Source organism: Mauremys mutica, chromosome 1 (genome assembly GCF_020497125.1).
Source record: "Mauremys mutica isolate MM-2020 ecotype Southern chromosome 1, ASM2049712v1, whole genome shotgun sequence".
Taxonomy (NCBI): Eukaryota; Metazoa; Chordata; order Testudines; family Geoemydidae; genus Mauremys; species Mauremys mutica.
Genome location: NC_059072.1, coordinates 53,797,520 through 53,812,013, shown reverse-complemented (window position 1 = coordinate 53,812,013; position 14,494 = coordinate 53,797,520). Strand labels below are relative to the sequence as shown.

Below are 14,494 nucleotides of genomic sequence, written 5' to 3'. Positions count from 1 at the left end.
GAAACTGCTGAGCTTCAGTTCATCTGCAAATTTGACACCATCAGCTCACGATTAAACAAAGACTGTGAATGGCTTGCCAACTACAGAACCAGTTTCTCCTCCTTTGGTTTTCACACCTCAACTGCTAGAACAGGGCCTCATCCTCCCTGATTGAACTAACCTCGTTATCTCTAGCTTGCTTCTTGCTTGCATATATATAGCTGCCCCTGGAAATTTCCACTACTTGCATCCGACAAAATGGGTATTCACCCACAAAAGCTCATGCTCCAAAACGTCTGTTAGTCTATAAGGTGCCACAGGATTCTTTGCTGCTTTTACAATAGTTAGTGAAGTATATAGACTATTCCCGAATAGGCAAAAATAAAAGGCACATACATTGACACAATTAACAACAGATGCAAGCAGACATCATGACTAACAGTCAAGCTGTAGAGGCAGCACATTAATTTATTTATCTGGGATCATACACATCCAACATAGGAGACTGCTCCAAAGAAAACAAAAGATGGGATGGGATGGCTCGCTCAGTCGTGGCCTTCCTTAAGAAATTCTGGAAAAAACTTCATCCGAAGAAGTGGGTATTCACCCACGAAAGCTCATGCTGCAAAATGTCTGTTAGTCTATAAGGTGCCACAGGATTCTTTGCTGCTTCTTGGAAAAAACTTGGCATCTCAAAATACATGAAAATTCAATTGGTGAAAAGCTTAATTCTTTCCATAGCGATTTATGGATATGAATCCTGAGAAACTAATGCAGCTTACAAGAAGAAAACTGAAGCCTTTAAGATGTGGCTCTGGCAAAGACTTTTGCATATTTTTGGACAGAATACATGAATGCTGATGTTAGAAATATTACTGGAGAAAAATGGACTCTGTTCTTGGAAATCAAAAGGCGCAAACTTGTGTACTTTGGTTACATCAGGAGTAGAGATGGAAATAACCTTGAGAAAGTTATTATAGAATGAATGGTGTGGGGTCCTCATGGTAAGAGATGACCAGCGAGGAGATGGATAGATGGCAGTCTGCACTTGGGAAATTCTTTGTCCATTGGACGCTCGATCTCCCATGGCCCGATATTAGTGGATAGTCTGTCTGGTTCTTTGTTGTGCAGTCAGCTGATCTCCATGTATATAAAATGTCTAGGATGTTGGGTGAAGATGGTGTTTGTAATAATGACCAAATGATTGGAGCCTTCCTCTCTCATTTTGTAAATGGGATGTCAGCTGAGTGTGTGAAGTTAGGGATGGGTTAAGAAGGCTTCCAAAAATTATGCTATGATGTCACCAGTATTCAGACATGAATAAATAGCCTTTACTTGAAACTGCCTATTAGATCTGGAAGTTCTCTCTAATATTTATGATTCAACTCAGTACTTCCTCATGGAAAGTCAAACTGTAATATTTCAAGTCATCATGCCTGCTAACATAGTCTGGGAACATATTACATTGGAAGAGATATATAAAGCAGGAGAAATGAGGTACTTAAATTTCTAAAGTGAAGTATATGGTTGTGTAACCTAAGCTGTATTGTGTTGTAACCTACAATATACCACTTACATCAGCCTTAATAGTATTACATTGTTACAGGCTTGACATCACTTTTTGAAAAGTGAACACTAGGGTGATTAATTGGTCAGTTTTGGCCTTTAAAAAGACTGTTATACTAAGACGGTTTTGGAACCTTTCTTCTTTTCTAGAGAGAAGCATAAGCTCCCCTCTTGAGGTTGTTTTCTAAATTGATACATGGGGTAGTAGCAGGAGCTCCTGAAAATAAACACACTGCTGTTTGAACAGTAGCTTAAGATGTACAGCATATGGATGGGCAAAGAAGCTTTGGTGCCCACCCTAACATAATATGGCAGCTTGAGTGAGAAATACCACCTCCCAAGAATGAGATGATTACAGTGGAGACCACTATAAGGGGAGATCAAGAGGCTGGTTGACGGAAAACCAATTCTATGAGGGAAGATAAGACAAGGAGTGGAGGGAAACATAGGTGCTGTATCCTCTTCAAGTGGGTGGCAGATCAAATGGTTGCCAGAGGAGTAGCGACAAGCAGGCCAGGATAGCAGATTGGCATGGGACAAGAGGAAGAATAGGAGCTCAGCACTTCTCTGTAATTGGTGTTCACCCTGTGATGGTTCTCTCTTTTGCAGAGGAAACTGCTTATCTGCCCCCTCCCACAAGCTGCCAGAACTCAGAGGAGGAGCACAACTGCTTCCTCTCTCCTAGCCTCAAATTCACTGCACATCTTCAGCCTTGTCTCTTTAGGCACTTTGGACATCTGCTGTCTAGAGCCCCACTCCTGCTGATATACAGGAAAGAATCTCAACAAGTAGCAAGGCTTTTTCCTGGACATAGGGAGGAAAACAGCTAAAATTAAAACACTATTTTAAAAAAAGACCCAGATTACAAGTATATTTACCATGACACTCACTTATTAAAGAAACAGCATGTTTAAAAAGAACATCCAGCCATGGTAATAATATTTACACACAATCATAATACATATCGTGCTGACATATTAATATATTCATGACAAGCCTTACCAATTCTCTCACAATCATTCAGATACAGATTCTTTATAATTTTTCTGTGCAAAAAGTATCCCCTTTATTTAAAAAAATTATAAGTTCTATTAGGCATAATTGAGTTTCCTATATATTTTTAGTGTGTACAATGTAGAATCAGATCAACAAGTACTGTCTTCTATACTGAGGTGCCTATTTTTAGTCATTCAAACCTTATAACAATTATGAACAACATCAATAAAATTATGTATCTATTAAGCATCTTGGAATGTGATGTCAAAGAGATAGTGGATTTCAATTCCCCTTCCAAAACAGCAAGACCCAAGAAACCTGCTAAATATCAAGGAAAAGAAGCTGTACGTACATAACATATTAATATTATTGCATCTGTTACATTTGTTTTTCTATAGACCCTTTGTGGTATTGCTCAAAACCTGCAATACTCCTCATCAGTATTTATGGGACACCAAATATCTTGATAGCTAGGTGTTAAAGAGCTATTTCTTCAAAAATTAATTCCTCTCATAGTTTGATGGCTCAACATAAAATTAGATTGAAATCACGTGGTAATAAACGAGCATTCTTTGTGTCACCTACAATTCTACTTGGCAAAAAATTATAGCCATTTAACCTAGGTCTTAAATTATGCTGTAAATACAAAAGCAAACTTCTCAAAGTTGCATCCGGTTACCAAAAACTAAAATATTCCCCAACAAAAGAACTGGCTTACATTTATAATGATGGAGTTGTTTTCCTGAGGGAAAAAACAATTTTTCAAAAACAAGATTTTTTCTTATTTTTACTTTTATTAAGTTCATCACATAAAAATCCATAAAGTGAATACTAATTACCTGTGCTTACACCACAAATGTAGTCAAAAAGTTCATGAACGGGCTTTCCGGTAAGTTCTTCTAGTTTACGTAAAGTCTGAAGTGCTACTAAACCCCTGAAACATATTAAAGCAACATCACTGAGAATGGTAGTTTGGTTACGTCTTACGCAGAGCTAAACATGTATACAGTTTGAATATGCAACAACTAAGACAGGAAATAATAAGTCTACAAGATTTTAATACAAAGGAGGAAGAGGAATTTTGTAGTTTGACAATTATAATGAGGAGTAATAGGATGCAATCAGAAAGGGAAAGGTATAGGTTAAATACCAGTGACTAATGATTTTGGGTGCCTAAGTTAAGAGCCCTTGAAGGAGCCTGAAGTGCTCCATGGTGCTCGGTACATTCTGAAAATCAAGCCAAATTAAGGTACTCAAAATGAATAGTCACTTTTAAAAACCTGTCTAGAAAGTTTCCCCTAGGAAGAAATCCTGCAGATAATCTAATATGACTTTCCATCTCTAACTTTTATTATCTGGAAACTAAAGTAAAAGAATTAAGATATCAGTGGATGAAACACAAATGGGTACCATAAAACTGATTTTACATTTTGATTACATAAGAAAATGCATTTAAATTTTACTTTAAAAGTTGAAGAATTTTGCAGATTTGCCTTAAGGCACCAAATAAAATTAAGTTTGCAAATTTTCTATTTCCCCGCTTTAGAAATCATACCACAAAAAATAAAATTAAAATATGAAGAGACCTACAAGTTTTAGTATCTAAATACTGGAAAATTAAAGGATTTACAAATAATTTTATACTGAGTCAGTAGAAATTTAGTCCCCTGTTTTCAGAAACTTAGTTTCTACTGCACAGATCTAACTCATGGGAAAAAAAGTCAAGGCTGCATAGTGAATATGTAAAGCCCTGAGAAAATTAAAACTGAGTACAAAAACTAGAATATTTTATTTGGGTAGGATTAATGTCTCAGAAAATGGGAAATAATCTGTTGTCATTCACCTTTATAGCTCATTGTTTCAAAAAGCAGACAAGATGATAGTGATTAAAAGAAACTAATCCTTGAAGGAAGCTTTATAATTTTTATGCTGTTGGTTGTCAAAATAAATTCAGGTCCTAGTGGGCAGGAAGCCAGATTTCCCCCAAAAAGGCAACTGGCACTTCCCTTGGCACTCTGACCACTGAGTCTAAAGAATAAATAAGAAGAAACAACTTTTCAGCCTGAAGATTATCCCTCTAGAGCAGAATTAAAGTAACGTGGCAAGATGTCATGAAAAAATATACACACCCACTTCATGTATATCTATTCTATGGATACATAAAAGACTTCCGTTTCTAATATAGTTAATCTGGTCTCTTTGTAAATAATAAAACCATGCAGATATTCAAATATTTGTATAATTGTAAAGCAGAAAAGTGAGTGTCTTTTGTTCAAACTACACTGGCATTTCCATTTTTAATGAAGACTGAGCCTATTGCTATCTTTTTATGATCTGGAGACCACAAGCTGCAGGCTTCATGGGTCCTCTGCCAAAGCATCACAGCAACTTACAATTGTCTGAATTAAGCTTGACCCCACAAGTCTTATTCATGCTAGAAAGGGCTGAAGTAACAGTCCTTAGAATGTAAACTCCTTGTGGAATGAACCCTGTCATCAAACATCTGTCAAGTTTAGAGCATACTATCACTGCTAGATAAATTAAATATAGCAGTGGTTCCCAAACTTGTTCCGCTGCTTGTGCAGGGAAAGCCCCTGGCAGGGCGGGGTGGGCCAGGCCAGTTTGTGTACCTGCTGCGTCCGCAGTTTCGTCCGATCGCGGCTCCCAGTGACCGCGGTTCGCTGCTCCTAGCAGCTCCTATTGACCTGGAGCAGCAAACCGCGGCCACTGGGAGCCGTGATCAGCCGAACCTGCGGATGTGGCAGGTACACAAACTGGCCCGGCCCACCAGGGGCTTTCCCTGCACAAGCGGCGGAACAAGTTTGGGAACCACTGAAATACAGGATTGAAAAGAGCCATTGCATTATATAAAGTCTATTTTCACCATGTCAACTGTCTCAAGACTTTTCCTTTTGCATTGAAGTTTTCATGCTCTAAGTGAAATGGTGATTTTCTTTAGGAAAACATTAACAAAAGTCAGCTGAGTAGCTTTGTAGTTATGCTAAAGGGGTGACAAGGCATATCCTTTAAAAAAGAAAAAAAATGATTTCTATATTCTCAAGTAACCAAAACAGGATAGTTTTGGAACTTAAAACTTGGCATGGACTTAGTCCTAAATAACTGCCTTTGATGTGAATGAAGAAATTTTACTCCTGAGGGCATTCTGGGAAAAAAAAAATCTGCACACAATATTTTAAAATTCTGAAAAATTCTGCAAATTTTATTTGACAAATAAATGTGGAAGCTCCAGCCTGGCATTGGGGAACACAGGTCACTGGCTGCACAGAGGTGGGAGATCACTGTGAGCAGGCAGGCTCAGCAAGGCAGGATCCAAGTGTGAAGGAGCTTAGGGTGGGGGGGATCCAGGTGTGCATTGAGAGGGTTCTGTGTGGGGCAATCTGGGTGTGGGTTCAGTGGTGGATCCAGGTGCAGGGTGATCTGGATGCATAGGGGCTTGTTGTGTGAGCTTATGTGCAGGTGGTTGGGGCTCGGCAGGGTTGGGATTTGGGTGTGGGTGGCTTGTCGGGGTAGTGCAGGGGGAGTGGGGCTCGTCAGGGGGGTTCTGGGTGCGGGGGTGGGGGGGGGGGAGAGTGAGGCTTGGTGGGAGGGTCTGAGTATGAGGGGGTCTGGATACACAGGATTGGGTAGATAGGGGAGCAGCTCCCTGGACAGCTCCCTGGACAGTGATCCCACCCTGTGCAGCTGAGAAGCGATGGGTGCAGGAAGTGTGGGGGAAGGAGGGTATTTTTCATTTTATACCAATTTTGAAGTTTTGTAAGCTGATTCTTCCAACCAATTAGCAACTACCGCACTCTAAACAGGATAATGCACAATGGAACCCTTTAAGATTAAAAAAACTAAATTAATTTTTTTAGACTGTCTAATCTCAGGTACCAGAAGTATTAAGATCAATCATAAATTAAGAACAGAAAGACTTTTTACAACAAGAATCTTACATTTGTTTCCTTTACTTGCCTCCATAAACAAACTAGGGGTTGATTCCCACAAACACTTATGTACATAGTTTACTTGACACAGGTGAGTTATCTTGGGGGATCAACAGGACCAAGCACGCATGTAAAGTTAAGCACACACACAAATGTTTGTATGATCAGGTTCTAGAGGTTAGAGTTTGACTGCAAATTTACCTACATTTGCAGTTTACAAAGGGATAAAGAGTTTCTGTCATACCTTGTTCCTCCTCCATCAATAGTGAGAATTCGAATTCCCCAGGCTTTCACCGGATCTGTATATCCAATTATAGCCAAAGCCTCCATAACAGCAGCATGAAGAGTTTCATCAATTCCTTGTCTCAACTGTAGTAAGCATGGAATTATTTTTTCCTATAGTTGAAATGAAAAAAGTTGTATTTAGACTAAGTGTTAATACCAAAAAACTTCCACCTTTAATTTACTAGTTTAAAATTTAAATTTAAATGCAAAGTTTAATTTAAAATAAAAAATAGCTTATTTTTTTTAAAGGAGATTTACAATCTCGGGGTGGGGAGGGGAGGAAAAAGTCCAATACCATGTGTCTTGTGTATTCATGGGAAACACCATATCACAATGCAACAATCCAGGGTGAAACAGTTAAAAACTTCTAATATCTATTACAACTACAGCTACAGGGGTTTTAGAGTTAGGGTGTTAATTTTGGTGTACTAGCCAAATAGCAACTCAGGTAATTACATTGGCCCAGATCCAAAAAGGGACTTAAGCATAGCAATGCTCAGCATTGCAACACCTGAATTCTAGTCACCTAGCCATACACCGGAATCAGCACATCCTGCGCCGGACACCTAGGCTCCCTATACAATGCATGGAGAGAGAGACAGAGAGGTGCCTGAAAATAGGATGCACAAAAACCAGCAGGCTCAGCGAGCAGATGCGTAAGCTAGCCCATATCAGACACTGAGGTGAGGGGAATATCCTAGGCCCAGGCTCCTAAGTCCCTGAGGGGGCAATCTCTGGGATGGAGGAAGGTACCTACCCCTGGGCAGCGGGTGGGCACCTTCAGGTGCCACCTGGCTCTGCCCCATCCACACGAGGACCTGCCCCACCCCACCCCTGAGGCAGAGCTCTCAGGCACCCCCTGTCCTGCCTCGCACAGCCAGAAAAGCTCCAGGCCCATCAGAACCCCAAACTCCCTTCCCCGCCACTGGAGGAGCCCCGGACTGGTCCCAGCTGTGACAGCAGGCCTACTTGCACGCCGGCCTGGCTGTGCCAGCCCAGAGCCACACTGGCTGACCAACTTGAGCGCCAACCACGCCAGGAAACTGACCTAAGTCCCGGGCCAGCTCCAACTGTGCTGGCCCGAGCAGCCCCAGCCTCACTGTGCTGACCCCAGCAGCCCAAGCAGCCCCGGGCAAGCCTGAGGTGTGCTGGCCAACCAACACGAGCCATGGGCCAGCCCCAGCCACATCAGCCGAAGCAGCCCAGCCACGGGGCGGCCCCAGCAGCCCCAAACTCAGGGCTGACCTAAGCCACACCAGCCGGAGAATGGGAAAGGCAGTGCACCTCCCCAAGCTGCTCACTGGAAGAATGCTGAACTTTTTATATACACACCTATTATACCCACTGCCTACATACCTATCACTGCTTGGAATGCACAGCTGGGAACCCTCTGCTGGAATCAGGTATCTTAGGTGTATAAGCCAGTTCTTGAAAGAACAGCAGCGGCCCCTGGCTAACTCCACACAAAACAGCCAGTGGGTCTGGGTGGGAAGTGAAAGAGAAGGAGTTCCCTCTTATAACCTTTAGCCCAGTGGTCAGGGTACTCATTGCAGGATGTGGGAGACCTTGGCCTGGATCAAAAGAGGGGTTGGAACAGGGATTTCCCATCTATCAGGGCTATTCTGATGTGGGTCTCCTGTTGAAGCTGTTTCACCTTGGATAAACAATTAAATATGCATTAGGCTAGAGAGACAGAACGACTGTAGTTCAGTGGCTAAGGCACTCGTCTAAGAAGCAGGAATCCCCTGTTTAAATCCCGTTCTCTTCAAGCAGAGGGAGGAAGTGAACTGGGGTTTCCCAAATCCTGGTGAGTACCCTATACATTGTACTAAGGGTTATAAGTATGACCCTACCAAATTCATGGCTTTGAATAAGGCATAACAGACTGTGAAATCAGATCTCACCCATGATACTTAGCTATTGTACGGGAGGGGCAGGGCTGCGGGTACCCCAGCTGGGAACTCCCACCATGTGCTGGGCTCCAGATGCTAGTCCCAGCTGGGTTGGGGAGGGATAGGACTTCCTCTTTACCTGCAGGGGTAGCTCCTGGGGCCAGTCAGACCCACCTCTGGGCTCTGGTGAGCTGGACTCTGAAGGCAGCACAGTCGCAGAGCTCTTGTAGGGGAGGGGCAGGACTGGGGACGATCCATCTGGGGTCTTCTAACGTGAAACACACTCCAGCTGCTAGTCCCAGACAGGCTATGGTGGAATGGGACTTCCTGTTCCCGTGCAGGGCCTCTGCCCCTCCCCTAGTGCAGCCAGGGGAGGTTCCTGGAGGTGGATCTGACCGAGCCCCAGGAGTGGCCCATGCAAGGGAAGAGGAAGGCCTGTCCCTCCACAGCCCTGCCAGGACTAGCAGCTGAAGACTGGCACACAATAAGAGACCCTGGCTGGGGCACCCCTCGCCCTGCCCCTCTCCATCTCTGGGCTCATAAGAACATAAGAACGGCCATAGCGGGTCAGACCAAAGGTCCATCTAGCCCACTATCTGTCTACCGACAGTGGCCAATGCCAGGTGCCCCAGAGGGAGTGAACCTAACAGGCAATGATCAAGTGATCTCTCTCATTGCCATCCATCTCCATCCTCTGACGAACAGAGGCTAGGGACAGCATTCTTACCCATCCTGGCTAATAGCCATTTATGGACTTAGCCACCATGAATTTATCCAGTTCCCTTTTAAACATTGTTATAGTCCTAGCCTTCACAACATCCTCAGGTAAGGAGTTCCACAAGTTGACTGTGTGCTGCGTGAAGAAGAACTTCCTTTTATTTGTTTTAAACCTGCTGCCTATTAATTTCGTTGGGTGACCCCTAGTTCTTGTATTATGGGAATAAGTAAATAACTTTTCCTTATCCACTTTCTCAACATCACTCATGATTTTATATACCTCTATCATATCCCCGCTTAGTCTTCTCTTTTCCAAGCTGAAGAGTCCTAGCCTCTTTAATCTTTCCTCGTATGGGACCCTCTCCAAAACCCTAATCATTTTAGTTGCCCCTTTCTGAACCTTTTCTAGTGCTAGAATATCTTTTTTGAGGTGAGGAGACCACATTTGTACACAGTATTCGAGATGTGGGCGTACCATGGATTTATATAAGGGCAATACTATATTCTCAGTGTTATTCTCTGTCCCCTTTTTAATGATTCCTAACATCCTGTTTGCTTTTTTGACCGCCTCTGCACACTGCGTGGACATCTTCAGAGAACTATCCACGATGACTCCAAGATCTTTTTCCTGTCTCGTTGTAGCTAAATTAGCCCCCATCATATTGTATGTATAGTTGGGGTTATTTTTTCCAATATGCATTACTTTACATTTATCCACATTAAATTTCATTTGCCATTTTGTTGCCCAATCACTTAGTTTTGTGAGATCTTTTTGAAGTTCTTCACAATCTGCTTTGGTCTTAACTATCTTGAGTAGTTTAGTATCATCTGCAAACTTTGCCACCTCACTGTTTATCCCTTTCTCCAGATCATTTACGAATAAATTGAATAGGATTGGTCCTAGGACTGACCCTTGGGGAACACCACTAGTTACCCCTCTCCATTCTGAGAATTTACCATTAATTCCTACCCTTTGTTCCCTGTCTTTTAACCAGTTCTCAATCCATGAAAGGACCTTCCCTTTTATCCCATGACAGCTTAATTTACGTAAGAGCCTTTGGTGAGGGACCTTGTCAAAGGCTTTCTGGAAATCTAAGTACACTATGTCCACCGGATCCCCCTTGTCCACATGTTTGTTGACCCCTTCAAAGAACTCTAATAGATTAGTAAGACACGATTTTCCTTTACAGAAACCATGTTGACTATTGCTCAACAGCCTCTCTAATTTCCCTTAGCATTTCATCATCACTATTACTGCTCAGGAGTTCAAGAGGCTTTGTGTTGGCTGTTGGGAGGAGGCGGGATGGACCATGGTGTCCCACTGATCATGGGCGGTCACCCACCCATAACGTGAGCCCTGCCCCCCAAAAAGTGGCAACCTCCCTTTACTCTGTGACCCTCCCCCACCCCAACCCTCTTTTGGGTCAGGACTTCCATGGTTACAACATCTGAAACTGGCTATTTAAAAAATCCTATGACCATGAAATTGACCAAAATGGCCCATGAATTTAGTAGGGTACTAGTTATAAGGGTAGCCTCCTTCTCCCCCATGCCATTTTGTGTGGAGTTAAGGGTGCTATGAGCACACCTTCTGGATCAGGCTCCTGTAGACAAGAAGCAGGGGAACACCTGTTTCTACCTGGTTTGCGACTTGTGCTGGGGTTTAGGTGTGAGATTAGGCATCTGGAAGTCTGCCTGACACAGTGGTACACATGCCCAGAGACAGAAACTTAGGCACCTACTGAGTTTGGATGCCTACAGGGTTAGGGGAAGGGTGAGTGGGAGTTTTGTGCATCAGAGTAATGACTAAATCTGAGCCATTTCTGGATCTGGGCCATTCTGCCTGAATTCTTCCTTTTGTTTTGAACAGATATGGTATTCTTAGTTTGTTATGGACTACAATGCCAAAATCTAAGGTGTTTTATTAAGACAAAATAAGGCTCTCTCAGACAGGAAAAGCCTTCAATTTATTTTAGTTGTATGAAGAAAAGTTTCTGTTCTGTCGTACTGAACAGTCTATTGGGTTTATTACTGCTATTCATTATTTGTATTACAGGAGCACACAAAGGACCTCAATTAGGATAGGGGTTCTGTTATGGCACTGTACACAGTATTGCTTTGAGAACTAAAGAATTCCTTAACAATTAACATATAGGAAAATAAAAGTCCAAAGTTTTCTCCAAAGCAGACATTAACTGCCAATCATGATGGCTTACATATGAATCTCTTGGAGGTAATACATTAATAATAAAAAAATTGAAGATATTCACATAGCACAAGTATAAGATACAACAGTTTAAGAAGAAAAAACAAAATGATAGATTATACATTTATCTATTTTATGATAAAACATCTGTCATTACATAAGTACTTATTATCTATCTGTAATTGATAGGTTGAGCATGAAAATGATTTGTACCTTAATAGCAACTCCTCTGGTTTCTGGAAATTCCAGAAGATGGTAAGTCAGTTCTTCAATCCTGTTGATAGAGACTCTTCGGTTAGAAGATCTTCGTAAGGCCTGAACTAAAGCCCGTGTTCTGTTGTCAACACTCACTCTTGCAATAATCTAAAGATAAACAGATATGTATATTAAGAATATGAAATGCTCCAAGAAGAGATATTCAAAACTTGACAAGACTTTTTCAAAATTTTTGTTTTCTTAGCTTACTCCAAGAAGAGATGAATGGCTTATAGTAGAATACCACTACAGGCTTCAAGAAAGGTGGTTTTTTGTTTGTTTGGGTTTTTTTACTTAACTGATCTCTGGTTCTTCATTTACATAAATTAGAAGAGCCTATTATAGATCCGGCTCACAGTGACAGTCCTTCAAATAACTTGGTTCAATGTTTCACCTATGCAGATGAGATTTCAATGTAGCTTTGAAATGATAACATTATAACATGCCTCTGACAAATATAGTAGCTAAAAAACCCAGTATCTGTAAATACTAAGCAAATACTTGCCTTTTCTCTCTGAAGAGACAAACGCTTTTCTTTCCCTTCTGCAGTTTTGATCTCTTTATCACCATCCTCTTCATCTTTCAAAGACTCTTTGCGTTCTTGTGATTTATCTTCTGAGGCGGCTTTTGTCTCAGATCTCAACTTGGGGACCAGACTGCCTACATAACTGTCTACAAAAGCTTGTACACTGTTACTAGGGTATGAAAGGAAGCTTGCAATGCTCTTTTTAGTGGAAGTTGGAAGAGCAGTATTTGTCTTTTCAGCATCTTGAATCTCAGCAGCAGAAATTAAAGCGGCTGCTGAACTCATCCTATTTTCATTACTCATTATGTCACTTTCTGGTGAATCAAGTTTATTTCTGAGTTCATTCTTGGAGTCTTGTAGAAAAGCATTTCCTTTTTTCTCCTGATCCATAACAGTATTAGTGCCAAAGTACCAGTTGATATGATTTGCTAAAAAGTTGTAAGTCTCTCCAAAATTTGTAGTGAAGTAGCTTACATGAAAAAGGTTGTTTTTAATATCTACAGAATCTTTTAAAGTAGCTTGATTAGTGCCACTTCTACTTATCAATGCAGACTCTGCGTTTGCATCTGCGTGAACAAAGTTCTTTACAGTTTGACTATTGTTGTAATCTCCCTGAGTTCCAGCACATGTAGTTCGTTTATCATTTTCTAGGTTTACCTGGAGATTGTTTTCCTGAACATTATTTTCAAATGCTTTCCCCAATATGCCAGAGTTGGGCTTGAATCGAGCTATTCGTGCAACCAGTTCACTGTGAGTGCCAGAAACAGCCTTTGAAACAGATTCGAAAGTGTTCTTAATTCGTGACATACGATTATTCACTTTTGTTAGTCCCTTGGGAGAAGAAGTGCTATGTTTAGAAACTCTATAATACAAAAAGTCATGGCTATAAATGTGTTTACTACACTCCAGTGTTTTGCTTCTGGTCCATTTACACTGAGTTTTGCTTGTATGAAAAACTCTAAGTGGAATACCATGACTAATCCTCCAATAAAGTTTAGGTCTACACAAGTAGTACAGCTGCTTGTTTCTCTGCTTCCCCCAAAGGCTTCTTGTGTTAATCAGGAGATACAAATATACATTTAAAGGCAAATTAACTGACATTACTTATAAATATTTATGTCTTTCATATGTTGCTTCTTTACTTCACTCCAGAAAGCTTATCTCAAAAAAGTCACACTTCATGATGTTACCTGAAATGGAGAAACATTAATTAAAATAAAGATTAAGAGTAGTTTACAAATTAATACAATTTAGTTCTCTATTTAAATAGGGAACAAACATATTCAAATGAGATAAGTTCTTAGGGGTACTCTATTGCTCAGAGTATTTGGTAATGACATGCAGAACCTTCCCACTTTAGGTTATTAGTTTAAATACACCCCAAGGCAATAAGCAGCAACCAAAGTCACTCAAAATATTTGTTTGCTTATAGGAAATCAAAAGGTAGCCCCCACACAGTTTCTAATAAACAGGTGAGCAGAGACCCAGGGTAACATGGAAATGTCATCCCTAAAAATGATTTTTCCAGTCAAGATGTTGTATGTGTTCTGTGAATAAATAGTTGACTTGACACTTTAGGACTGCAAATCCAGCACATTCCACCAATAAAAATATTATCTTGAATACCTTTCGTCCTGAATCTTATAAATCTCATACAACCTATACACCGAGATTTAACACACCATTGAAGAACCGTCACTTCTGGAGTGAAATGCAACAGTTTGAAAAAATACTATACGAAAGCTGCTGCACCAGCTGGAACTGTAGGAAGAATTCAGGCAGGCAGATTATTACTCCAACTAGAATTTGGCCCAAACATCAGGATTTAACACCTCTGTTCTTGTGAGTACTGGCATAAGTAGTCAGGACACGGTTTGCAAAAGCTCAAGAAGCCATATTCTGAGATGCATGGCTGCAGACACGTAAGTGATGTACATGCACAGCACACAGATACATAGACTATGTATACACAGAATACACAGATATGGTATACATGTACACACATTCATACACAGTATAAACATAGTGACAGGTACACATAGGTGCTACTTAGCTATCACATACCCAATACATGCTACAAACACAGACAAGAACACAAGACATTCACTAGCTCTAAGATGCAACC

The 14,494-nt window shown here is 41.1% G+C and overlaps 1 protein-coding gene across 1 annotated transcript in view; it reads right to left on the bottom strand.

Annotated features, from left to right (window-relative positions):
• Nucleotides 1-14,494, bottom strand: part of PNPLA8 (patatin like phospholipase domain containing 8) — a 69,396-nt gene that overhangs the window by 52,704 nt on the left and 2,198 nt on the right. Inside the window, exons 2-5 of the mRNA XM_044994618.1 lie at nt 12,349-13,559; nt 11,802-11,951; nt 6,733-6,884; nt 3,381-3,475 (exon numbers count right to left, since the gene is read on the bottom strand). Of these exons, the coding sequence (XP_044850553.1) occupies nt 3,381-3,475; nt 6,733-6,884; nt 11,802-11,951; nt 12,349-13,470 (1,519 nt within the window). The 5' untranslated portion in view covers nt 13,471-13,559. The remainder of the gene's footprint in view (nt 1-3,380; nt 3,476-6,732; nt 6,885-11,801; nt 11,952-12,348; nt 13,560-14,494) is intronic.